The 27,500-nt window shown below is 46.3% G+C and overlaps 1 protein-coding gene across 1 annotated transcript; it reads right to left on the bottom strand.

The window, feature by feature from the left end:
- Positions 1-609: 609 nt before the first annotated feature.
- On the bottom strand, positions 610-25,830 carry LOC123760364 (discoidin domain-containing receptor 2). Its single transcript, XM_045746007.2, has 9 exons — positions 25,626-25,830; positions 15,951-16,616; positions 9,585-9,687; positions 9,056-9,287; positions 8,117-8,264; positions 7,594-7,773; positions 5,414-5,547; positions 4,542-4,752; positions 610-4,201 (listed from the first exon to the last, which is right to left on the bottom strand). The coding sequence occupies exons 2-9, from the start codon at positions 16,018-16,020 to the stop codon at positions 2,481-2,483; spliced, it is 2,799 nt and encodes a 932-aa protein (XP_045601963.2). The 5' UTR covers positions 16,021-16,616; positions 25,626-25,830; the 3' UTR covers positions 610-2,480.
- Positions 25,831-27,500: the final 1,670 nt, after the last annotated feature.

Genomic DNA, 27,500 nt, shown 5'->3' with positions numbered 1-27,500 from the left:
TCAATTGGATGCATGAAAGTTTAAAAGTTATGAGTCTTTGTCGTTCATACATTGTTCTCTGTATGTGCTCATGGTACATGTTGTATGTGCTCATGGTACATGTTGTATGTGCTCATGTTACATGTTGTATGTGCTCATGTTACATGTTGTATGTGCTTATGGTACATGTTGTATGTGCTCATGGTACATGTTGTATGTGCTCATGTTACATGTTGTATGTGCTCATGTTACATGTTGTATGTGCTCATGTTACATGTTGTATGTGCTCATGGTACATGTTGTATGTGCTCATGTTACATGTTGTATGTGCTCATGGTACATGTTGTATGTGCTCATGTTACATGTTGTATGTGCTCATGGTACATGTTGTATGTGCTCATGGTACATGTTGTATGTGCTCATGGTACATGTTGTATGTGCTCATGGTACATGTTGTATGTGCTCATGGTACATGTTGTATGTGCTCATGGTACATATACACTTCACTAAGCCTATTCTACACAAGCTGAAATATTACTCGCACCAATACAGCTCTATTTTGCAAGTTTAGGACGCATATATTGTGTGTCAATGCAGTATCTTATATTTTTATGGATATACGAAACAAAATTTTTGCAAAAATGGATTTTATTTACAAATATATCAATAAGTTTTCTTGGAAAACATGGGTGATATGTTACGTTCTGCTTCATACCACACACCTGTCACAGGTGCTCGTGCATGTGTGTCCCACATGTGTAACGTGAGTCACACTCATGGGTCAACATGTATACGGCTGCACAACAAGGTATATACATGTAAGCATGTGTGTGTGTACATACATGTACTGTATAATATATGCCTCCATATGTTATGTATGTGCACTCATGTACACTCGAAGCTATACATGTTACACATGTGCATCTTGATATGTACACATGTAATAAGGTATGTGCAATCATTTGTACATGGATGACAGCTATATATGTACACATTTGCATGTAGGCAGGTTTACACGTGATGAAACATATGCACATGTACACAAACATGTGTACATGTGCACATCATGTACACAGACAAGTGAAGGCCTACACACGGTCGACAGCCACAGATATACATTTATACAAGTTAAATAAATAGAATCTGATAGACTTAGTTTTGATAAATATCTTGTGTAGCAGAGGTAATTCTCACTCTAATGGTATGCAGCGTAGGAGAGGGAGAGAGAGAGAGAGAGAGAGAGAGAGAGAGAGAGAGAGAGAGAGAGAGAGAGAGAGAGAGAGAGAGAGAGAGAGAGAGAGAGAGAGAGAGACAGAGACAGAGAAAGCACACATTAAAAGATCCACAAAGTGTGTAATATCTCAGCTGCTATGAACAACGGCACTCAAGTCAACTAATAATTACGTCAAACCAATCAATATTTACAGGTGTGTGAGCTTGGTCGCCTGGCCAGATAGTTAAGAGAGAGCTATATACACTACCTAATCTAGCAAGCCAAAGAGTAAGTAACTAATTGCCTTGTTGGCCCGATATAATAATACATAATTTTCAGCTATATACATGAGGACTATATGACACTATGTCTCAATATATATGAGATTATGCACATTATATATATGCATCTAGAGCCATAGATGCATATATTGATCACTATAATGCCCACTTCGTTATAACTATATACATCACAACACAATGATACATATGGTTCGTTCCTGGAGTGTGAACTGCTTGTCAAGACACATACACACACTTCCATGTTCACTTTTGAACGGTTATTATGCAGGAATTATGTATCCAATTACACTGAGGGAGACACTGGTGGATTACTGCGAGGCAGGTGTGTGTGACGAACACCTTTGTGACACCGACCAGTCATGTGTGTGTGTGTAAGTGTGTAAGTGTGTAAGTGTTGTCAACACCCTGGAAGAAGCCTCCTGAGGCAACACTACACAAAAATACAGAATCTTGAAATATAATTTGAAGTCATAAATTCACACAGGATCTCAGGTCTTTAGCTGGACAGTTTATTGGTAGTTTCCGTGTCACATGTTCCGTGTCACATGTTCTGTGTCACATGTTTCGTGGCACATGTTTCGTGTCACATGTTCCGTGTCACATGTTCCGTGTCACATGTTTCGTGCCACATGTTTCGTGTCATATGTTTCGTGCCACATGTTTCGTGCCACATGTTTCGTGCCACATGTTTCGTGCCACATGTGTCAGCGTTCATGACGAGAGCGAAGATTGAATTATATTTGCTTCTCCTATTTTTCGGCCTCGTAATTTCTATTTCATGCAATATTGGATTTAAAATTGTAATCTATATTCTTAGTGTGAAGTTTATTGCCAATGTTGTGAAGAAGTTTGAGCGGTCGTTATCAAGGCGTTAGCCGGGGCCATGTCCACTTACAACTGGAGCACCGTTACCAAATTTCTTATTGAATTGAAGACTTCATGGCTTTTTGGCGAATTAACAATTGTTCGATACAAATCACTCCTCGTCACTGGAGATAGTCGAGCGTGTAGCCGAGGTTCTTACGCTGGAGAAACATGAGGATCTCCCAGAAGGGAGGTCGCTGGCGATCGTTTGGTCTCCAGCAGGCGGTCATCATCTCGTACAGGTCACGGGGGCAGAGTGGTGGCTGAGGCAGCACTATCATGCCCGACCCGTCGCCGTGGTAGCAGTGGGCTACGTTCTCCAAGACACCATCGTCGCTCAGTTCGTCGTAAGGCTGGCGGCGACCCATCATTAAAATCTCCCACAACGTCACTCCGAACGCCCACACGTCGCTCTTGGTAGAAAACCGTCCCTGCAGGATCGACTCCCACGCCATCCATCTGATGGGCAGGAGAGCGCGGCTGCCACTCAGACGGTAATAGTCGCTGGTGTATAAAGGTCTACTCATTCCGAAGTCTGTAATCTTGAGAGTGAGTCCGCTGCCGACTAGACAGTTCCGTGTCGCCAGGTCTCGGTGGACGACGTTGAGTGCCTCCAGGTACTTCATCCCTGATGCGATCTGCGTCACAATATATATAAGTGCACCGTAGCTTAAGACTGGTGGCTCACTTATCGTTGCAGGAGTCGTAGTGAACGGAAGAGTGGATACACCTTCCGTCAAGTGTACACGAAGGAACTGGTAAAGGTCGCCGTAGTCCGTGTACTCCAGCAACACACAGAGCGGCTCAGAAGTACTCACAACACCCAGCACCTTCACAATGTTTGGGTTATCAACTCGGCTAAGAAGGCGACACTCTTTTCTAAAGTCATCTTTGGCACCTTCACTTGCACCAACTTTTAAACTTTTCATGGCCAATCTCCGACACCCGACCCCAGCAGCATCCTTCACCTCACACAGCTGCACCACACCAAACACTCCTTCCCCCAAGTTTTCCACAACACGAATATGAGTTCGAGGCACCTCTGGCACCCTGCGATCCTTACCAAGGCCGGTGTCATCCGCCACAGCATAAATGACAGTTCCTGTCACGCCTTGAATGTTTGAGGGTTGACACAAGAGCGGCGCAGTGTAGTACTCTTGATCAGGAGGTGGGGGAAGAGTCGGGACAGGCGGAACCAGAGGCGGGTCTCTGAGACCGCACACTGTAGGCAAGGTTGCCGGAGGTTGCGTCAGTGGTACGGGCGGAGGTGGAGCATAAACCTCAGAAAATGGCGGAGGCGGCGTCATGTTTACATCCGGGATGGCGTAGTCTACAGAATCATCGGTGTCGGTGGGTAGCGGACACTTGAGCGGCATCTCTGAGGTCGTGACGGTGTGTCCCAGCGTGTAGTAGCCTGGGTTGTGTATGGGTCCCTTAAAGGGTTCCTGGTACATGGCTGTAGTCTCCTCGTCCATCGTCACATGCCCGTACAACTTTCCCTTCGCCTTAGCATATCCATTGGATACAGGCGAAAGATTTACATTGATGTGCAAATCTTTCATTTTCATGGAAACCTTTCTGGAGTCCATGCCAGTTTCGGAAGATAATGGCGATTTCTTATTGGACTTCCTTGAGAGCCACTTGTGGTAATACTTTACCCCGAGGGCCACAGGCAACATGCCAAATATTAAGGCAAGACATATGACGCCGCCCAGCAGTAGAGCCGGAGTCTCTTGGGCCGGGACCACGTGGGTGCGCTCTTCTACAAATCTCTCCTCATTCATCTTCTCAGTTGCCACGGGCGCCATAATCTCCTCCTCCGTCAAGTTGCAGTGACATGGAACTGGAAGGAGGCAACGATAAGAGAATATTAGTGACGTTTCTTCAATGAACTGCTGTTAACATGTAATCAATCACCTAGTTGTTGTACCCATCTAGTTGTACTTGCGGGGGGGTTGAGCTTTGGCTCTTTGGTCCCCGCCTCTCAACTGTCAATCAACAGGTGTACAGGTTCCTGAGCCTACTGGGCTCTATCATATCTACACTTGATACTGTATATGGAGTCAGCCTCCACCACATCACTGCCTAATGCAGTGACGAGCTAATGTGACGTACAGTGACTGGATATACTGTTTAACAATGGTACTTATTTGTTTGAGGGTCAACTTAACCTTAATTCTTACCCGAATCGAACGAGACTTCGGAGATCATGATCCACTTGAGGGCGAAGTAGAGCTCCAACTTGACGTACTTGGCCACGGTGTTACGGAGTCTGATAGTGACGTTCCGAGCGTTCTCAAAGATGCGGTCGACCATGTACTCGTACTCCACCGCGGCCTGGGAGTGGAAGCGCTCTCCTCCCACGCTGAACAGCACCCGTGCATGGGAGAACACCTGCACAGTACACAAACACACCTCTGAGCCGCTGCACATGTGCGCTTACAAAACAGTAAAAACAAAAAAAAAGCGTAATACACCTATATTAATGTTTGTAATACACAGATTTATTGTACTTTATAACCTGCTGACATGTTGTATTTTGATATTAAGTATGTGTTAACAATTATTAATACATGTTACCTAAATACTCAATGTGTATTCTAAATAATTTGTTGTGCACAAGACAGCAAAGTTGGCGACAATGATTGTCTTTTGCTACTCTGCATTGTAAGAATTTTCATTATTTACAATATTCATTCTTCTTTTCAAATCTTAATCACATCGCAATGAACAAAAGTGTGTAGTATAGTGTATACATCGCAATGTTTAAATTTGCTCTTATAGGAATTACATGTAGACGAAGATGTTCATGAGAGAGTTAAGACCCTTAATATATATATACATTGTTAGTGAAGCTAATTAACCAGTTGACCAAACCACACAGAAATTGAAGAAAATTGAAAGAGAAATTGAAGAGACGACGACGTTTCGACTTGAGAATGGTCCAGGACGGACCGAAACGTCGTCGTCCCTTCAATTTCTAGTGTGTGGTTTGGTCAACATATTTCAGCCACGTTATTGTGACTCCTCGTCTCCAATTAGCCAGTTGACTTACCTGAGCGTCCTTAGTGAAGAGATTGTTGGCGTAGATGTGAACGGCGGAGAGGTTCCTGATGGAGTCGAACTGGAAGGTGATCTCGACTGGCTGGCCGTGTCGAGTCGTGTTCTTCCAGCCAATCCACTCATATCCTGCAAGTAGAAATTACTTTCTCCGTCACATAAACAGGAACACTGTTTTAATAACACTATAACAGTCTGACTTCCTGTCACATGACGGGACATAATCTGTCTGTTTACGTACCAATAACCCAGTTTTAAAATTAATATTTTGTTATATGTGTTCATAATACAGTCTACATATAGTGACACATAACATTAATATCCACATCAAAAACTGTTCGTGTAACGCAACATTATACTATCACAAGTTATAACACTAAAGTGAAGAATATCAGGAATTGAACTCGGATTAAAAAAAATTAATGACGTTCATTTCCGTGACCTCAGGTGTGAAGGTCATGACCTCTAAAGGTCAATATAGCGAGGCAGGCGGTGAGTGAGGCCGCCTCAGGTCACTAACTTTCCTGACCCGCGGGACAATGACCCAATATTACTCACGTTAAACCCACCATGTTGAATTGCTGTAGAAAAAAAAATTCACAATACATAGACGCGAGTTATTTAGGTAGGTGCTATGTGTGTGTGTGTGTGTGTGTGTGTGTACTCACCTATACTCACCTATACGTGCTTGCAGGATCGAGCATTGACTCTTGGATCCCGCCTTTCTAGCTATCGGTTGTTTACAGCAATGACTCCTGTCCCATTTCCCTATCATACCTAGTTTTAAAAGTATGAATAGTATTTGCTTCCACAACCTGTTCCCCAAGTGCATTCCATTTTTCTACTACTCTCACGCTAAAAGAAAACTTCCTAACATCTCTGTGACTCATCTGAGTTTCCAGTTTCCACCCATGTCCCCTCGTTCTGTTATTATTACGTGTGAACATTTCATCTATTTCCACTTTATCAATTCCCCTGAGTATTTTATATGTCCCTATCATATCTCCTCTCTCCCTTCTTTTCTCTAGTGTCGTTAGGTTCAGTTCCTTCAGCCGCTCTTCATATCCCATCCCTCGTAACTCTGGGACAAGCCTCGTCGCAAACCTCTGAACCTTCTCCAGTTTCTTTATGTGTTTCTTCAGGTGGGGGCTCCATGATGGCGCGGCATACTCTAAGACGGGTCTCACGTAGGCAGTGTAAAGTGCCCTAAAAGCTTCCTCATTTAGGTTTCTGAATGAAGTTCTAATTTTCGCCAGTGTAGAGTACGCTGCTGTCGTTATCCTATTTATATGTGCCTCAGGAGTTAGATTAGGTGTCACATCCACTCCCAGGTCTCTTTCTCGAATCGTTACAGGTAGGCTGTTCCCCTTCATTGTGTACTGTCCCTTTGGTCTCCTGTCACCTGATCCCATTTCCATAACTTTACATTTACTGGTGTTAAACTCCAGTAGCCATTTCCCTGACCATCTCTGCAGCCTGTTTAAGTCCTCTTGGAGGATCCTACAATCCTCGTCTGTCACAACTCTTCTCATTAATTTTGCGTCATCTGCAAACATTGACATGTATGATTCCACTCCTGTAAACATATCATTTACGTAAATTAGAAAGAGGATTGGTCCCAGCACCGATCCTTGAGGTACTCCACTTGTTACTGTTCGCCAGTCCGACTTTTCGCCCCTTACCATTACCCTCTGGCTCCTTCCTGTTAGGTAGTTCTTCACCCATACTAGGGCCTTTCCGCTTACTCCTGCCTGCCTCTCAAGTTTGTATGTGTTTGTATGTGTGTGTGTGTGTGTGTGTGTGTGTGTGTGTGTGTGTGTGTGTGTGTGTGTGTGTGTGTGTGTGTGTGTGTGTGTGTGTGTGTGTACTCACCTAGTTGTGTTTGCGGGGGTTGAGCTCTGGCTCTTTGGTCCCGCCTCTCAACCGTCAATCAACAGGTGTGTGTGTGTGTGTGTGTGTGTGTGTGTGTGTGTGTGTGTGTGTGTGTGTGTGTGTGTGTAGCTTGATCAGCCAGGTTAAGCACTGCCATATCTGGCCAGCAACTGGACGAGTGACCTTAAGAACAACCTCGCTACTAATAAATCGAACCTCGAGAAACCTAAACGTCTCCCACAGCTCCGACAATGATAAACCAGTTTACCAGAGAATCCAACAATTACTCCAAGCTTCACTCACCTCTTCCCATGCCCAGGGCGTCCACTCTGAAGTTAGTGTGACCCATCTCCCCGTCAGTCAGCTGACCCAGGCCCCCGGAGAGGAACCCGTCCGTGCGCGTCCCGTCGTACGTCAGGTCGGTCAGAGCCGCGTCGCCGCCCCTCGGGTCTCCGTCCGGCATACTGTACGACACAATGCCCTCTGCTCCACCCGACAACATAGTGGATTTGAGAACAGTTAAATAATGCATATAGGTGCACATATTATATATATATATGTTTATGTTTTCTAAATTCCTTCTTTATTATAAACATAAAAAATGTTGAGTTGATCTAATTTTTTCATGTTTAATAACGCACTTTTTATACATATCATTTGTACATTGGGAGTGAGAGAGAGAGAGAGAGAGAGAGAGAGAGAGAGAGAGAGAGAGAGAGAGAGAGAGAGAGAGAGAGGGAGAGAGGGAGAGAGATAAAGAGAGAGAGTGAGAGATAAAGAGATAACGAGAGAGAGAGAGCTAAAGAGAGAGTGAGTGTGTACTCACCTGAGTACTGGCAGCCGTAGAGCTCAACCCTCATACAGACGGTCCTGGGGTGGTCGCTATAGGGCAGGAACCTGACCCTGGCCGCTATAACGGGTGGACTCAGCTGCGAGGTCTTGGCCAGGTACGTGTTGGTGTTACCCTCCAGCAGCTGCAGGAGAGAGAGAGACAGGTGAGTCCTCACATGCTCTCACTGATCACCTGTTTACCAACAGATAAACAGGTATTCACCGTTGTTTTGATTGACAAAGAGTTATCAACGGCCGTATACCGTTTCCTCGTTGTTTAATCCCACGCGTCACCATTCTCCTGTCACCTTAAGCTGTGTTGCCCGAGACTTATAGAAGCACGTCAAGCAACGTTAACGGTTCCTGTTATCGTGAGACACACTCACGGAGGCGTGATGCTGAGGACAGGCTTAGAGAGGCGCTTGTCACGAGAGGGCTACTCGCTGAGGTTGTCATGTCATCAAACAACGCTGGCCGGTTAAATCATGGCTGGCAGGTTAATCCAAGGGTGACGGGTTTAACGAGGGGGTGGCGGGTTAAATCTGACTGAAAACTTTACTATGATAACGAGATAACATTGAGTAAATTCCCAAATTTACTCAAAAATAAATGCCAAATCTTGTAAAGAGTACGTAGAATCATAGATGTTAATAACAGAATTCTCTGTAAATATAATGTTCTTTGTAAACAATGTTCTGTGTACAGTAAAATGTTAACTATAAAAAATATAACTATTTTTTTTTATAAATATAACTATTTTGTTAACTATATAAATATATTGGTTGTACTATAAACAGTACAACCAATGTTCTGTGTTCCTGACCTTCAAGGTAACAAGCATCTAACTATTGAACTTGACGAGAAAGAAGCACGCTGTATGTGTTCACATAATGTTCAACATGGCTGCGCGCCCAGGCTTGTAGCCAGTCCTCACCTCTTGGCCTCGACCGTCAGTGAAGGTGACCCAGTGGTCGAGTCCTGGCCGCCAGAGCTGCAGTTTGTAGTGCCTCGCGAACTCCTTCCCCTGGCCGTTACCGAACCTGCCCTGGACCTCCACCTTCGTAATGACGTGAAGAACCCCGAGGTCCACCTCCAGGAACTCTTGCCCTTCTCCGTGGATCATCTCCCGAGGGCACCAGGCTCCGCCTCCGGCCTCCACATGGGCTCTGTGAAGACACAGGGTTGGAATTTTGGTTATTAAAAATCAGACAAAAGTGTAAACAATGAGTTACGGGAGAGGTGTTACCGGGAGCTATCGTACGAGACACGGTGTTGACGCACACCCAAAACAGCGCGTCTACGGGAGCTATCGTACGAGGTACGGTGTTGACGCACCCAAAACAGCGCGTCTACCTTCTGTTTCTCTCAAGTTCACGTCTTAAATAACATATATAACCAAAATAAATTACCCCAAGAGGAGAAATGTGAACACCAACGCCAGGAGAGCGTTGTTTCCGTCTCACCTGCCGTAGACGGCGTTGACAGCGGCGTCGAAGTATGAGGACGCTGAGAGCCGCTCGTCAGGGATGGCGAAGGACTGCATGCCCAGGGCGGCTTCGCACTGACCTGAGGATGAAGGGCGGCACCAGGTTACTTCCACACGCTATACCCGTCAGCAAAACACGCTAGATACCCGCTACAACCCATCAAAACACGCTAGATACCCGCTACAACCCATCAAAACACGCTAGATACCCGCTACAACCCAGCAAAACACGCTAGATACTCGCTACAATCCAGCAAAACACGCTAGATACCCGCTACAATCCAGCAAAACACGCTAGATACCCTCTACAACCCAGCAAAACAAGCTAGATACCCGCTACAACCCAGCAAAACACGCTAGATACCCGCTACAACCCAGCAAAACACGCTAGATACTCGCTACAATCCAGCAAAACACGCTAGATACCCTCTACAACCCAGCAAAACAAGCTAGATACCCGCTACAACCCAGCAAAACACGCTAGATACCCTCTACAACCCAGCAAAACACGCTAGATACCCTCTACAACCCAGCAAAACAAGCTAGATACCCGCTACAACACTACAACTACAGTTGTAGTGAATGGTCCAACTGTAGCGCTACAGTTGGCGCTACAACTCACTCGGCAACACTTGCCAAACGTAGCGGCCCGCATTCTCGTGTAAACAAAGGTGGCAATATGGCCACACACACACATGTAGGAGATATAAACTAGACACTAAAGCTCCCGAGATGTCTTAACTTCGCGAGGAAGGAAGTAAAGCAGCGTGTTACATCGTCCCACCGGTAGGAATAATGTCATACATCAAGTATGTTTATTGAGACAAGAAAGAAATACATCTCAAAGGGATAGAGTAGTTTAGGCTATTTCTACCCTCCCTTACATCATTACTGCTTTGGAGACAGGGCTGAAGACACGAATTACTTTGGATGAATTGTGAGGATATTCTTAATAACACGGGAGTGGATAAATTGCTAAGGCTTCCAGGTACCTCATACTGGCAGGTGTTAAGGCTCCAGGTACCTCATACTGGCAGGTGTTAAGGCTCCAGGTACCTCATACTGGTAGGTGTTAAGGCTCCAGGTACCTCATACTGGTAGGTGTTAAGGCTCCAGGTACCTCATACCAGCAGGTGTTAAGGCTCCAGGTACCTCATACAGGCAGGTGTTAAGGCTCCAGGTACCTCATACCAACAGGTGAGGTCTAATGACTGGACATACAATAATATGTGAAGGATCATGCCCCAGGTCCTGCTAACAGCCTGCATGTGTCAGCACTCAGGACTGGTCAACACATCCTCCAGAGTGGCCAGTACCTGCAGGTATCGTGGACGGTACCATCATTCTTGGAAGACAAGATGGCGTCTGGGAGACACTAACAGCCGTTACCTGCCACAGGTAATGATGCCCCCAATTTGGGCCTGGCAATTACCGTCGCCCTGGCTAGTGGATCTTTAGTGCTAACTATATACAGGCATCAGCTTTTAAACATAATTTGCTTAAAACTGTAAGTTCAAGTCTTAGGGCGTGTTTTCTCTGCCTGTCAGACCTTAGTGTTTGGAACAGTATAGGTGAGACGAGAACATCTTCTTGCTATTTGTCTGTTTTCTTGATGAGTTATGTTTGTGTGAGATAGTATCCATACGTTGCGTACGGTACTTAGACGGAGGTAGTGTGTAGATAAGCTGGGATTCCAGTGATAGTTAAGTTGCATTTAAAAGTTATGTTCAGTTTGATAAAGTTAGAATGTTTACTCAGATGGAATTGAAAGACAGCGTGTTGGCAACACTCTCTGGCCTATCGGACGCATGAAATAATTCATCTCTGAGACGCGCCGAAGAGGCTACATCTCAGACGGCTGATACGAAAGGTCGTGTTGACTACTGTTCTTACTATTACTATTACTACTACTACTACTACACAATGTGGAGAAACTTATTATAATACTGTAGTGTACTAAAAGTGAAGGAAAGACCAAAAATATGTGTGAGTGTATTGAAACCCAAATTTTCGAGGGTAGCCTACATATTTTTTTTTCCAGGGTACCGTGTACAGTGTTCAACACAGTATACGGTACGCTGAAAAAGTAGATTACATCCGAAAATTAGATTTTTAATACATTCATATATTGGGTATTTCCTCCCCTTTCACTACACACAGTTTTACCAATATATATTAACACAAACTTAATACTATATGCTTTTCAATTTACGTATACAAATGTTTGATTTACAGTGATGTGCAGTCAAACCAGAACTGTTTCTATTGTCTTAAGTTATGAATAGTTTCTGTCTGTGTATCTGCCTGTCTGTCTGATTGGCACAGTTCTTCAGTCCCTGCTCCTCGGTGCTGACACTGGTGTGTACTGTGGCAGCAAGAGCAACCACTGCGCCTTCATTCCGTATCACTTCTAATTTGTTGAAAGCTTTTGTAGTTATGACATTCAAATGCATTTAGTTAATTCAACCTCTCCATTACCATCTCACACACTCTCCACCTTTCTCTCCTCTTCCCCAGCATCACCCTTCTCCCTCCACTAAAACAAATTTCCAATTTCAGAATTCATGAAAACATAAGAACCCATATTTCTTACATGGGGGATCACTGGGGCCGACCCTGACTGGTCTTTGACACTCCGATACCACCCATGTATCGTCTTGAAAAGTTGGGTGAGGCTAGCCCCTAACATCTGGCCTCCAACCTCGATCAAAGAGAAAAACCATTCTATAGTATAATTCATTATCTGCAATCATCATTATTATTGAAAGTTGTATAATTCCTGATCATCCCAAGAAACTTTGATGACCAAGATGACTACTAATTAGTATTGGAAACTATATTAATTTCGTGATGTGTAAACTCAAACCCGAACCAGCACAACGGCAGTCGAGTACCGAGCGCCTGAACCACGACACTACAAAACCGGAGAACGTCACTTTCCCGAAAGTGTCTTACTGAGACAAGAACACCTGTGTCACGTTACTCAGGCTCAGAGCATCGCAGGTGTACGAAGCCTCGCTAGGGAGGTAAACCCCATGTCTCTCTTTCCCTCAATCACTTGAGCCAACCAGTCAGCGACGAGCATGTTATAGAGACAGGTGCTAGATCCCCCCCACACACACAGCTGTGAAGCCAGTTGCATAAATCACTATAGACATTTCTTGCCAGTAAAGTTAATCACATGACAAGCGGATTGGAATACCGCGTCATGGTCCACAAGCCAATTAATTACCCTAAACACACGGTGAAAAAGTAAGAGTCTCATTAACCGTGGCGCCAGAAGCCTGCCTGGGATGCCAGCATTGGTAACGAGAGCTGTAGAGGCTGCTGGCGACACTGGCCTCGTTCACACGTGGCTGCTAGTTACCTCTACAGGTTGTTCAAGTTGTTGTGACTGTAGGACGAACCTCTTCAACTCAACCTTTTGTAGATGTCCTTTCTGCGGAACTGTGTCAAGGAAGTTCTGGTAGTCCCTAAATCCCCAGTCTGCCCAACCGTCTCTGTCTTGTGTGTAATTTGTGTAGCTTTATCATAGAACTTCAAAAGGTTCGTTAGGCATGATTCTCTTTATCTAAAGCCATGTTGGAGGCTGTTTACATGCTTGTGTCTTTTGAGGTGTTTAACTTGTCTTATCCATTATTCCTTAGAGTACCTCGCAGAGGATGTTTGGGAGTGACACTGGTCTGCAGTTGAGTGACACTGGTCTGTAGTTGAGTGATACTGGCCTGTAGTTGAGTGACACTGGTCTGTAGTTGAGTGACACTGGTCTGCAGTTGAGTGACACTGGTCTGTAGTTGAGTGACACTGGTCTGTAGTTGAGTGACACTGGTCTGTAGTTGAGTGACACTGGCCTGTAGTTGAGTGACACTGGTCTGTAGTTGAGTGACACTGGCCTGTAGTTGAGTGACACTGGTCTGTAGTTGAGTGACACTGGTCTGTAGTTGAGTGACACTGGTCTGTAGTTGAGTGACACTGGTCTGTACTTGAGTGACACTGGTCCGAATCCTGTAGTCAGCCCCACTCGCTAGGATTTACCAATATTGTAGGTCACAGTGTTAAATTTGTTGGCTTATTTCGCATGCATCTCTGGAGGACCCGGTCACATGGTCAAGCTGACCAACTCAAACTTCTAATTCTTCAGTATTACGATCGCCTGTATATATATACACACCATTCTCAAGTCGATTGTGAATGCTTCTCACAATCGACTTGAGAATGGTCCAGGACGGACCGAAACCTTCACTTTCTAGTGTGTGGTTTAGTCAACAATCCTCATAACTTTGCATTTGGCTGGGTTAAACTCTAACAGCCATAAATTCAGACCACTTCTGGAGCGTGTCCACAGCCTTTTGCAACGTATCGAAATCTGTCCCCGACTCCCCCTCACTAGTTTTGCATCATCAAAAAACACTGATATAAAGGAGCCAATTTCTTGTCAGGTCTTTGTATATATTAGCAACAGAATGCGCGCTAGAAGCAACCCTTGTGGTACTCCACTCTGGTATCTCTGCTTTCACTCTAACCCTCTGCTTCCTTCCTGAGAGGTACTCTCTGACCCACCTTACAGATACACCAGCTTGCTTCTCTAGTTTGAGTAAGAGTCTCTCTTACGGGACAATTTCGAATGGTTTCTGACAGTCGAGGCATGTGGCTTCTGTCCGTCCTTCTCTATCTTATTTGATTTGTTTCATCTTATTATAGAATTCCAGCAAATTTGTCTAGTAGGATGAGGATATGTGTGTGTGTGTGTGTGTGTGTGTGTGTGTGTGTGTGTGTGTGTGTGTGTGTGTGTGTGTGTGTGTGTGTGTGTACTCACCTAATTGTGCTTGCGGGGGTTGAGCTCTGGCTCTTTGGTCCCGCCTCTCAACCGTCAATCAACTGGTGTACAGGTTCCTGAGCCTACTGGGCTCTATCATATCAACACTTGAAACTGTGTATGGAGTCAGCCTCCACCACAGCCTGGTGTGTGGTGTGTGTGTGTGTGTGTGTGTGTGTTTACTAGTTGTGTTTTTGCGGGGGTTGAGCTTTGCTCTTTCGGCCCGCCTCTCAACTGTCAATCAACTGTTTACTAACTACTATTTTTTTTTTTTTTTACCCACACCACACACACACACACACACACACACCCCAGGAAGCAGCCCGTGACAGCTGACTAACTCCCAGGTACCTATTTACTGCTAGGTAACAGGGGCACTTAGGGTGAAAGAAACTTTGCCCATTTGTTTCTGCCTCGTGCGGGAATCGAACCCGCGCCACAGAATTACGAGTCCTGCGCGCTATCCACCAGGCTACGAGGACCCCCCTGTGTGTGTGTGTGTGTGTGTGTGTGTGTGTGTGTGTGTGTGTGTGTGTGTGTGTGTGTGTGTGTGTGTGTGTATAAGCAGGTAACCCAACACCGTCCTCTACCTGGGCCAGGACCCAGGTAGAGGGGGGCGCGCCGTGGACTGTGGGACATTGTCAAGAGTGTGGGAACACGGGCCGGCAGGTGCGGTAGAGGCCCGTGTCCCCATCAGCGTGACGGCCCTGGCGTGTAGCTACCCTCCGCTCCTGTAAGCATCGTCGCCTCGGAGGAGGACGCAGCGGCCAAACACGTGAATCTTACGGCTCGTGTTGGTCGTCAACTTCCTTCTTTAGTTGCCGTTAGTGTCAGTGGTTGACTATCGGCGCCATTACCCGCTACAGTCCTTCACCTTGTTAGGCTCCAGCTCTTGAGCTTGGCTCTTTTTCAGCGGATTTATGCGCAAGAAAGCCAGATGAATACACGAGACGACGAGCGAGATAAGCGCCAGGAATACTGTCTCTCCGGCAGGTGTAGAGACGGCCGTCTCAACACCTGCCGGACCGTCTTGTTCACCTGTGTTAATTACTGTCACCTTAACCACCTCCTCAGCACGGCAGCTGTTCTCTTTCAGGGATAGAGGCGTCCCAGCATGGGATAGGGGCGTCCCAGCATGGGATAGAGGCGTCCCAGCATGGGAGAGAGGCGTCCTGGCATGGGATAGAGGCGTCCCAGCATGGGATCGAAGCGTCCCAGCATGGGATAGAGGCGTCCCGGCATGGGATAGAGGCGTCCCAGCATGGGATAGAGGCGTCCCGGCATGGGATAGAGGCGTCCCAGCATGGGATAGAGGCATCCCGGCATGGGATAGATGCATCCCAGCGTGCTGAAGGAACAATTCGCTCATCCTGCAGTTGTTAGAGTACCCTTAGTTGTTCAGTAACAAGGTCTATGCTGGTGGTCACGGGTCATCCAATATGTCCCAGACACACTGCTGATAACTAAGACATATTATAATCTAAAAGTAAAAAGTCTACCACGAATGAAAAGCAAAGTGTTTCTCACCAGTGTGGAGGCCGGAGGCGGGAAGCAGAGTCAGAGAGGAGAGCAGTAGAAGTTGACGTAGAGTGTCCATTTTGGTGGTGTCTCCCTCACACCATCATCTGCCTGGATGCTGCGTCTCTCTCACACTCCCACATACACCCACGCCCGGTACAGCTTCACCTACGCCCGGTACAGCTTCACCCACACCCGGTACAGCTTCACCCACGCTCGGTACAGCTTCACCTACGCCCGGTACAGCTTCACCTACGCCCGGTACAGCTTCACCTACGCCCGGTACAGCTTCACCTACGCCCGGTACAGCTTCACCCACGCCCGGTACAGCTTCACTCACGCCCGGTACACCTTCACACACTCTCCAGTACAGCTTCACACACTCCCAGTACACCTTCGCCTCAGGTCCAACATGAAGCCTTGAGACTGTATGTTCGGGGCTTCACTGCTTCACTTGACGGTTCATTATGTCTGTCTTCCTTTCATCACGCTCCGAACATTGGGCTCCGGCACTGCTTACTAGTCTTCACTGACAGCACAGGTAACTGTGATCCTATTCCACTTCAACTCTTCCAATTTTCCTATTTAGGGCCCTGAATATTTCGCTTGAATCAACCTGAGGTTCGCGGTTCGCTGAGACTTGACCTCTCACTCGCCAGATGTCGCCCTCGTCATCTGAGAAAACAAAAGATAGTGTAAGATATCTTACGATCACAGGGGATATATATGCACTAAGAGAGAGTACTTAAGTACTGGGTTATATTCAGGACTAAACTATACTTGCTGGTTGGTCAGTAAATTGTTGTAGTGGCCCTTAATGACCCTCCAGAGGTTGATAGTCGTTCTTAACTACAGTGCCACACCAAACCCATCCCATCCTCCTGTATATGTACCATCCTACATATTGATGTAATGTACATTTAGAAAGTAGAAATCGGTACTATTGAATTTGGACAAGTTTTGTATTAATGTTGCTGATAAAAACCTCACCTAACCTAACCTTCCTAAGGCCTAATACATACTATCTAGGGGCCTAATATAGTACATATATGTACTATACTAGGCCTAGGAATATTTAAGTTTGGTGTTGGTATTTTCCAGATTCTATAGAAGTGAATAGTACCAAATTTTAGTAATTGTCCAATACGTCAATATATGGACGTTGGCGCATATAGTTACTAAAAGTACTATGTATGCAGGAGGATGGGTTGACCAGGTCTTTGGGTCATATTAGAGGCAGGTGTGGTAGGGGCAGGTGTGGTAGGGGCAGGTGTGGTAGGGGCAGGTGTGGTAGGTGCAGGTGTGGTAGGGGCAGGTGTCGTAGGGGCAGGTGTAATAAGGGCAGGTGTTGTAGGGGCAGGTGTGGTAGGTGCAGGTGTGGTAAGGGCAGATCTCATAGGGGCGGGTCTTGTGGGTCCAGATTCGACAAGGACTTTGAAGGTGGAAACAGTTAAATGATAGCACAACAGGTATAACTATGCCAGCAAACAGGGCACAAAGAACAAGCCCGCAGTCCCCCGTATTCTGATTGGTCAATACCAACGGGTAGGCAAGAGCCGATAGGTAGGTAGAAGTGATGGGTAGGCAAGAGAGGTGTGCGTGGGCGTGGACGGGAGATGTGACTAGCGTGCTGTGTTTGTCCAGTGATGGCAGCGTGAGCTTCTCCTGATATTACGATAACACAATGTTTATACTCGAGCAACCCCCCCCCCCTCCCCGCCCGTTCCTTCTCTGTAATGAGCAGCAGCAGCAGCAGCAGCTCGCCAGCACCAACAGCACGGTGACTCACACGAGAGTTCGAGCATCGTTTGGTCAACAAGGACAGAGAACAGATACAGAAAGCCATCGCTAATGAGTTATGACCGCGGGGATGTGTGTGTGTCGCAGGCGGGCATGCGCCGACACGAACATGGGCGTGCGGACGTGCGGCGACACGAACATGGGCGTGCGACGAGATTGTAGCGTCGACGACAGTCTCAGAGAGATCTGGATATGTACATTTGAGTGGGAAGATGATGGTGGTGATGCTGGTAGTGGTGGTGGTGTTGGTAGTAGTGGTGGTGGTTGTGGTGGTGGTGGTGATGGTAGTAAAGATGGAGGTGGTGGAGCTTGCCTATCTGTAACTACCTTGGAGTGAGGTCCAGCTCCTGGGGCCCCGCCTGCTGGGCTTGTATCTATTACGTTACATTGGGTCTCGGTAGTTCAGTTGGCTTCACTCTTGGCCAATTCATTAGCTTCGCGTCGCGTATAAACGTTAACATATATTAGCTCACTATCTCGGGCAGGTCATTCACATCAATTATCAACGATCCCAACCCTGATGAACCCTGAGGAACCCTGAGGAATCCTACGTGTCACGTCCATCCAACTTGAGACCTCACTTGTGACTGTGATCCTCAGTTTTCCGTCCTGCCGGTACTCCTTTACCCAGTTATTCCATCTTGCACCACCAGCCTTTGATCACACACTGTCTGGAAAGGTTTTGACAGACTAGGAAGATACAGTCTAATTCACCAGACTACTCACTAGAAGGTGAAGGGACGACGACGTTTCGGTCCGTCCTGGACCATTCTCAAGTCGATCCTTGAGAATGGTCCAGGACGGACCAAAACGTCGTCGTCGTCCCTTCACCTTCTAGTGTGTGGTCTGGTCAACATACTTTAGCCACGTTATTGTGACTCTGCTTCATTGTCGTTCTCTGTGAGAGTTTCTCCTCCGTGTTTCTGTTCCATGTTTTTAGCAGTAAATAGGTACCTGGGTGTTAGTCAGCTGTCACGGGTTGCTTCCTGGGGGTGGAGGCCTGGTCGAGGACCGGGCCGCGGGGACACTAAAAGCCCCGAAATCATCTCAAGATAACCTTTTCTCCTGATCACGTGGTCTCCTACTGTTGTCTTATTCCTTATGAGTCTATGCAACAGATTCCATTGATCACTTAAATTTTACCACAATGGCCTTTACAAAATTCTCCTCAGCTTGTCTGCTGTTGTTGTTGTTGTTTAAAATTTAGCTACTCAGAACGAAATGTACATGTAGCACGGGCTATGGTGAACCCGTAGGATTTGGACTTGCCTGCTGACTCGGGGGGTACATATGTGTGACTCTCTGCATCTCATCACTGTTGTTCTCTGTCCCATCTTCTCTGTGCCTGTTCCATGTTTTTATAGTCTTGCCTTCTCTCGTCTCCACTGACTGTTGAACCAGCGGGTACCTTTCCTCGTCCATCGCCTCATTTGCTGTCTTCCCTTCTAGCTCCCTCTTCCACTGGGTTGGATAGTGGTGGTGGTGGTGATTGTGGTGGTGGAGGTGGTGGTGGTGGTAATTGTGGTGATTTTGGTGGTGGAGGTGATTGTGGTAGTGGTGGTGATTGTGGTGGTGGTGGTGATTGTGGTGGTGGTGATTGTGGTGGAGGTGGTGATTGTGCTGGTGGAGGTGGTGATTGTGCTGGTGATTGTGGTGGTGGCGTTACCTCTGGCCTAGATATAAGAGCGGCCTGTCAATTACGTCCAGTGAGAGACAGACATACAGATAGGACAGATGGTGGTCGTCCCTAGAGGTGACGGGAGGCCTAAGCACAGCCTTATCTACTGTCAACCCCGTCCCCCAGACCCGTCATACTTGTGGACGGGTCCGGGAGGGCGGGACTCCTTCTCTGTAATATCATTATATTATATCGTCGATCAGTAATATATTTGAGAGTGGAATTCTGCCTCCGCTGAAGCGCCCTCTTGTGAATACCTACATATGTGACTGTCTAACATACTCACCTATTTGTGCTTGCGGGGGTCGAGCTCTGGCTCTTTGGTCCCGCCTCTCAACCGTCAGTCAACAGGGTGCATAGGATCCAAAGCCTATTGGGCTCTATCATATCTACACTTGAAACTGTGTATGGAGTCACGTGTGTGTGTGTGTACACATGTACGAGTACCAACATGGAACAAGTGAAGATCATTCCTAGGGATCATTCCTACAACGCAGATTTTATAAGCAGGCATTTTTCTTAATATATTCATTAAATAAATGATATTCTAGAGCAGTCAGGCAAACAGGAAAACAGTTCTTAGCTTGTTCTTTCATGAGGAAGAACAGCATCATTCCTAATGGTGTTACCCCTACCACACCTGCCCCTACCACACCTGCCCCTACCACACCTGCCCCTACAACAACTGCCCCTACCACACCTGCCCCTACAACACCTGCCCCTACCACACCTGCCCCTACAACAACTGCCCCTACCACACCTGCCCCTACAACACCTGCCCCTACCACACCTGCCCCTACAACACCTGCCCCTACCACACCTGCCCCTACAACACCTGCCCCTACCACACCTGCCTCTACCACACCTGCACCTATCATACCTGCCCCTACCACACAAGTCTCGGTTAAAAGAAGGGCGGAAGAGAGATTTTAGTTTTAAAAACCAAATAATAAATATATATTTAATCACATGTGCCACACACACACAGGAGACACCGAGCTAATGACTATTATTGACAGTCAATCGTTCCTGGTGTGTTCCCGGCAGTAAACGCGTTGGGGCGACCATATCAGTGTAGGGAGTCAGTCGTCCGGTGGGTGGAGGCTGAGAGTGTTTGCTGGCTGTTGGCGCTGAGGTGAAGTGACGTTATCTCTGTTATCTGTCTAATCCTGACGGAAGGCTCGGGCAAGATCACACCCCGTGTGCTCTTACTCATTATATTCTCTTTCATGATAGCTGAGTGTTTATATTCATGTGTTGAGTGTAGACTCACTCACTCTCTCTCTCTCTCTGTCTCTATCTCTCCGTGAGAGCTGTGAGAGGGCGCTGGCCGCCGCCGTCTACTCTTGTCCCTTCCTCTACACCCCCTTCTCTCACCTGCCCCCTCACCTCTCTCACCACCTTCCTCACGTAGGAGTCCCTCCTATAACCCCCCCCCCTCCCACATTCCCTGAGAGCCCCATCACCCCTCTCCCCTTCTTCATCTCCTCCCTCCCCACCTCTTAAACCTTTATCCTTTTATTCCATTCCCCTCTTTATTTACTCCTCCACTCTGCTCCCCTCTCTTTACCCAGCTCTCAGTGAGCGTCTACATGACCATAGTTGCCAGTGCTTTACCTGTGGTGTGTTTCGAGGGTTTTTTTGTCCTCTAGAAGTCAGATTTGATCGTCACTTTTCTCAAGGTCTAGAAAATTAATTGTACCAAACGTGGACACTTGTGTGGTACAATGGTCCATGCTATGTGGTACAACGGTCCGTGTTGTGTGGTACAACGGTCCGTGTTGTGTGGTACAATGGTCCATGTTGTGTGGTACAACGGTCCGTGTTGTGTGGTACAACGGTCCATGTTGTCTGGTACAACGGTCCGTGTTGTCTGGTACAACGGTCCGTGTTGTGTGGTACAACGGTCCATGTTGTGTGGTACAACGGTCCATGTTGTGTGGTACAACGGTCCATGTTGTGTGGTACAACGGTCCATGTTGTGGTGTGGGCTCCAGGTCTCATAACGACTCAATTATCGAAATATTAACTACATAACAAGAGCGGTAAAGCCACTTTGAACAGTCCAGTCATTAAACAGTCCAGTGTTCAGACTGCCTTACACTCCAAGCTCACCGTATATGGTGCCTGATCCATCCCACTGTTGCTATTCGCTGTTGGTTATTCGACCCAGTAAATCACCCGTGTTCACGTCAGCCCCCACAACCGGAACTAATGTCTTAAAGCGACCACAGTACCGCTCCAGAGAAAGTTTAATTGAAGATATATTGCTGATTGGTTATCTTCATGGTAATGCTGATTATCTAGAGTAATATATCAAGATCTCTCTCTCTCTCTCTCTCTCTCTCTCTCTCTCTCTCTCTCTCTCTCTCTCTCTCTCTCTCTCTCTCTCTCTCTCTCGAACAGAGATTTCGGGGCTTTACGTTCGAACATTCGAACGTTGGAACATTTCTCGAACAAGCGCTTCGCTGACAACCTCTGTTCGAATTGCAACGCTGAAAAAACTTCACCCACGTACTACAAATACAAATAATCGCCAATAGAACCTAACTTATGCCTAAATATATACCAATATACTAATATATAATATTAATTTACATTTGAGAACATTCCTGTATTGAATGAACAGCCTTGTTAACATTAGCGCGTCTTGGGGGTCGGCCGCTGGGTGGCGTGGTCACAGAATGTAAACAAAACAAAAATCAATAAATAAACGGGTGGTTTGGCGACTGTTTTAACGAGCATTTGGCTATTGCATAAGCGATTGGGCTGAATTACTTGTATTTCAGCTACGTGGACGAAGTATTATGCACTGTTCAATGTTTATTATATTATGCACTGTTATTATTCATATTATGCACTGTTTCCAATGTTCGAGATGCGCTTCGAACATTGGAAATGAGTGAAGCCTTTGGCCCGTGTTTGGAGAGCGAACCGTGATGAACCACATCGAGGCTTCGAGCGATATGAGCGAGCGAGTTCACTAGTTAGGATGACCTCTGACCCCCTCTCACTTCCCCGGGTCATGTGAGGTAGTGTAGGTTGTTCTGTGATGGCTGTCGTGGGAATATATTAAGTGTGACTAAATATCACGAGTGCCGGGGTAAGAGAAGCAAGTGTTTACAATTCTAACGACCAAGTGTTCTAATGTTCGACAGTTGACAAGGAGGGGGGGGGGTAGAAATAGCCTGAGCTACTCTATCCCTTTCTTGCTTATCTCAATAAACATACTTGAACGTGTTGACAAGGACTTAGAAGTGCTGTTGAGGTGTCAGTAAAGGATGAGAACAGGGCAGGAAACTCCGCCACTTCTGTACGTGGGTGTGACCCAGACAGTGTTGGGTCACTCACTTACGTCTTCAAGACGAAGGTAAGGAATTCCTTCATCTCAAAGAGTCACCTGAGTGGTATATAGATGTTCATTAAAATGTAATCGTTTCTGTGGTTTTGTATAATATTGTTGACCAGACCACACACTAGAAGGTGAAGGGACGACGACGTTTCGGTCCGTCTTGAACCATTCTCAAGTCGACCAACTTGAGAATGGATCGACTTGAGAATGGTCCAGGACGGACCGAAACGTCGTCGTCCCTTCACCTTCTAGTGTGTGGTCTGGTCAACATAATTTAGTCTCGTTATTGTGACTCATCGTCTGCATATAATAATGGTGTATAAGAATTTGTGTATAAATGCATTTCACTAAAGTTTATTAATGTACCTTTCTTGTCATTACAGGTAAGAATTTTCAGATCTTCGCGGGACAGAAATCCACTAATTTTGAGGTAAGTTCCTGTTCCCTTGTTTCCACTGGAATTATTTTCGAGGTCTAACGAGGGAGCCGGTCGGCCGAGCGGACAGCACGCGGGACTTGTGATCCTGTGGTCCTGGGTTCGATCCCAGGCGCCGGCGAGAAACACTGGGCAAAGTTTCTTTCACCCTATGCCCCTGTTACCTAGCAGTAAAATAGGTACCTGGGTGTTAGTCAGCTGTCACGGGCTGCTTCCTGGGGGTGGAGGCCTGGTCGAGGACCGGGCCGCGGGGACACTAAAGCCCCGAAATCATCTCAAGATAACCTCAAGATAACCCCAGGAGTGTGTGGGAGGTGATCAGCATAGTCGGACGTGCTATAATTACTATTGTGGAGACTTGTTTGTCATGGGTGTGCCCCGCCCTCGGCCTCGCCAACACGGAGATTCAACACTTTGTGCTTCACGAGTGATGTTACTTAAATTGTTATATTATTATGATGGCCGGTAATGTAAGTGTCAGTCGTAAGACTCGCTTCACAAAGTACCCTCAAGTGTAAAGGTATTATTAAGTAGCATTAAGCAAATTCTGCGACGTAAAGTGACAGTAAAGTGCGGGCTGAGTGACAAGTGCAGGTGTATCTGAGCAGGTGTGTCTGGGCAAAATGTTACACACCTGAAGACGTGGCAGGAGGTTGAGGCGCCAGGCAGGGGGGGGAGGGGGAAGGGGGATATGGCGCAATAGACGAATTCGAACAGAAAAAAAACAGGGGCATGTTGACTGATGGAACTGGACAAATTGCAGAGCAGCTCGTGGTTACAATATCTGCACGGGACGACGGTGTTGCAAGGCGACAACTGATTAATGCTGAGTCAGATGTGATACGTCTTGGACAGGGATAATAGTGGAGAGGTTAGAGGCCAGCTGAGACTTGCTGCTTGCCCCTGGAGGCTACAGTGACAGGTGAGGTGCAGTGACAGGTGAGGAAGTCCGTCAAAAGTCGCCGGTAAGGTGTCGGGGTGACGTGAATATGTCTGGGAGTAGCGAGGAGATTTGATCGACGACCACAGGGAATTATTTCTGGATTTTTGAGAGGTCTAACCAGTGGGAGGCTCGATTGGAGTGGAGTAGACTGGAGTCAGAACAGGATGCGACAGAGAGCTCCTGGATCTCCAGGATGGGAGAACAACTGAAGATTGAGAGAACTCTGTACAAGTTGAGTATTGAATGGGGTCTGTATACGGGCTGTGTATACAGACCGTATACAGCTGTACACGGGCTCCAGAGGGCCAATCTACCCGAGAGCGTGTGCCCAAGTGGGCATTAATCGTCTACTAAAGTGATCTTCCCCGTGCCCATGTAAAGCAAAATGCTAGAGAGGAAAAAATGAAAACGAGCATAAATTAATTTGACATTTGCTGCCGATATATTTGATGTCAGGCGTGTGTGTGTGTGTATGTGTGTGTGTGTGTGTGTGTGTGTGTGCGTGTGTGTGTACATGGATTTATTCAACTTCGTAAATCTTTTTATTCAGTAGTCAAATGATGCTTCGAGAATTGCATTTGAAGACTGAATGTTTTCTCATAATTTCAAGATTTGTCAAGCACGCCATTGGTTTGAGAAATGTAAATGCCTTTTGTAAACAAGTTTTAACATTTTCACTTTGACTTTAAAAGCTTTTGCTATCAAACATAACATTAGGTCCTTGTAAAATAGTGTTCCAGTCAATTAAATCAATTTTATACCACCATCAGAGAAGAGATGGTACAAGCAGAGGGGAAGTGGAGAACGGAAACAAATGGGCAGCATTTCTTTCACCCTGATGCCCCTATTCACCTAGCAGTGAATAGGTACCTGGGAGTTAGACAGCTGCTACGGGCTGCTTCCTGCAGGGGTGTGTAACAAAAAAGGAGGCCTGGTCGAGGACCGGGCCGCGGGGACGCTAAGCCCCCGAAGTCATCTCAAGATAACCTCAAGATAGCTGGTTAGGTTAGGAAGATATGAAGAGTGAGGTGTGGTGAGAGGGAAGGAGGTATTATGGGGGGGGGGAGATTGTGGTACAAACTACCATTGTAAAAAATACAAAAAAATACAATAAAATAGGCCTAAGTCTAAAATTCTAGTTTCTCTAAGAATACAAAACTATTGGCCAAGTATTTAAAATTAATAAATCAGACAATATAATACAGAATAAACTTCTTGTATTTCGTATGACTAAAAACTTTAGAATGTCGAGAATTTTTCTTCTATCTTCAAGAAAATGTTTGTCAGAAATACAAATTTAACCAAAAAATTACACTACATATTTTTTAATTGTAAATAAATAAAAATTTTTAACTGATTTATTAAACTAAAGACGATTTGAATAAATAAAATATTCAGTTGAATCAATATATGTTTGTATCGTGACGGAACTTAATGAAAATTTCAAACAACAAAAGTTTCCAAAGTCAACTTACCATTAGTAAACACAAAATATGAACTTATTTTCCGAAATTCTATAACAATCCACTATATACGTAGTTCGTAAATATATAAATAACAACAATTTAAGACACTGGTTTCGTGAATAAACTCAGAGAAATAAACTCTCTTAACTTGCGCGCGAGTGACCAACGAGCGGTCGCGACGGAGACGCGGAACTTGACGCCCTCACCCTCTCACTCCCGGGAGCACACTGATGGAGTCTCCGTGTCTTCCCTGGGGTACCACCCGCCACACACACACACACACACACACACACACACACACACACACACACACACACACACACACACACACACACACACACACACACACGCACACATGTTGATGCCCATCTACACCGACCTTGCTTCTGGCAGGGTCGGTGTTCGAACCCCGGTGATTTAAGTGGTTGGGTACCATTGCTTTATACCCTGTGTCTTCGTGTCCCCTGCTTGCCTCTGGCAGCCACTCCTGCATTTTTAGTTACTCGACGCTTTTTAAATTTTCACGATGGATTGTTGTTGTTTCAAGCGTAGGTGAGACGTGTATGAGTGTGGGATGACATACTGAGGGCTGCCTTCTCTGGGCCAATGATCTTTCTGCACTTTCCTTTAGGTTCTATAAGGAAAAACAAGGAGGATATCTTCGTCTCTTGGGATGGGGGTGGGGGGAGCCTAGCGATACCACTAATGTTATATTGTAAACACAGTTGAAGAATTTCACAAGGGCCGTGACGAGGATTCGAACCTTCGTCCGAGAGGAAATTCATTCAAACTGATTCTCTAACGAGTTTCCTTCAAGAGACAGCAATACCAATAATGTTTTTAATAGTAGCAAAATTAGCAATTGTGGTAATGTTATTTATTGATATTTACCAAATTATAACAATATTGAGACAAGATTTCCCACCAAGTATCTTAATGTCCACCTGTTCAGTACCTGCACCTATATTTAAATATATTATTATATATTTATATAAATATATAATATTATATTATATTTAAGGTGCTGTACTGTACTTAAGGTGCTGGTGCTGTACCTCCGCCAGCACTCCAGCCTTCCAGCAGTGTCAGGCTTATTACTTGGCATTCCAGGACGTTCAAACCTTCAGTACCTGAAGATTTACGGAAGTTCCAGACTTCTAGGAGGTCAAGGCTTTCGGAGGCTCAGTCTTTAAGGGTGTCTAAGCTTGAAAGACTGGATCACTGGAGGTGTGGAGAACGCTGGTGTACTGGCGAGGATTTCCAGTTGTCAGTGAGATGGAGTAGTGTGGAGAGGGACCTGAAGGCCAGGGCTTCCAGTTTCCAGTGAGCTGTAGTAGTGTGGAGAGGGACCTGGAGGCCAGGGCTTCCAGTTTCCAGTGAGCTAGAGTAGTGTAGAGAGGGACCTGAAGGCCAGGGCTTCCAGTTTCCAGTGAGCTGTAGTAGTGTGGAGAGGGACCTGAAGGCCAGGGCTTCCAGTTTCCAGTGAGCTGTAGTAGTGTGGAGAGGGACCTGAAGGCCAGGGCTTCCAGTTTCCAGTGAGCTAGAGTAGTGTGGAGAGGGACCTGGAGGCCAGGGCTTCCAGTTTCCAGTGAGCTAGAGTAGTGTAGAGAGGGACCTGAAGGCCAGGGCTTCCAGTTTCCAGTGAGCTAGAGTAGTGTGGAGAGGGACCTGGAGGCCAGGGCTTCCAGTTTCCAGTGAGCTAGAGTAGTGTGGAGAGGGACCTGGAGGCCAGGGCTTCCAGTTTCCAGTGAGCTAGAGTAGTGTGGAGAGGGACCTGGAGGCCAGGGCTTCCAGTTTCCAGTGAGCTAGAGTAGTGTGGAGAGGGATCTGGAGGCCAGGACTTCCAGTTTCCAGTGAGCTAGAGTAGTGTGGAGAGGGATCTGG

This window comes from Procambarus clarkii, chromosome 39, assembly GCF_040958095.1.
Source record: "Procambarus clarkii isolate CNS0578487 chromosome 39, FALCON_Pclarkii_2.0, whole genome shotgun sequence".
NCBI classification, from domain to species: domain Eukaryota; kingdom Metazoa; phylum Arthropoda; class Malacostraca; order Decapoda; family Cambaridae; genus Procambarus; species Procambarus clarkii.
This window is presented reverse-complemented; position numbering and strand designations above follow the sequence as displayed.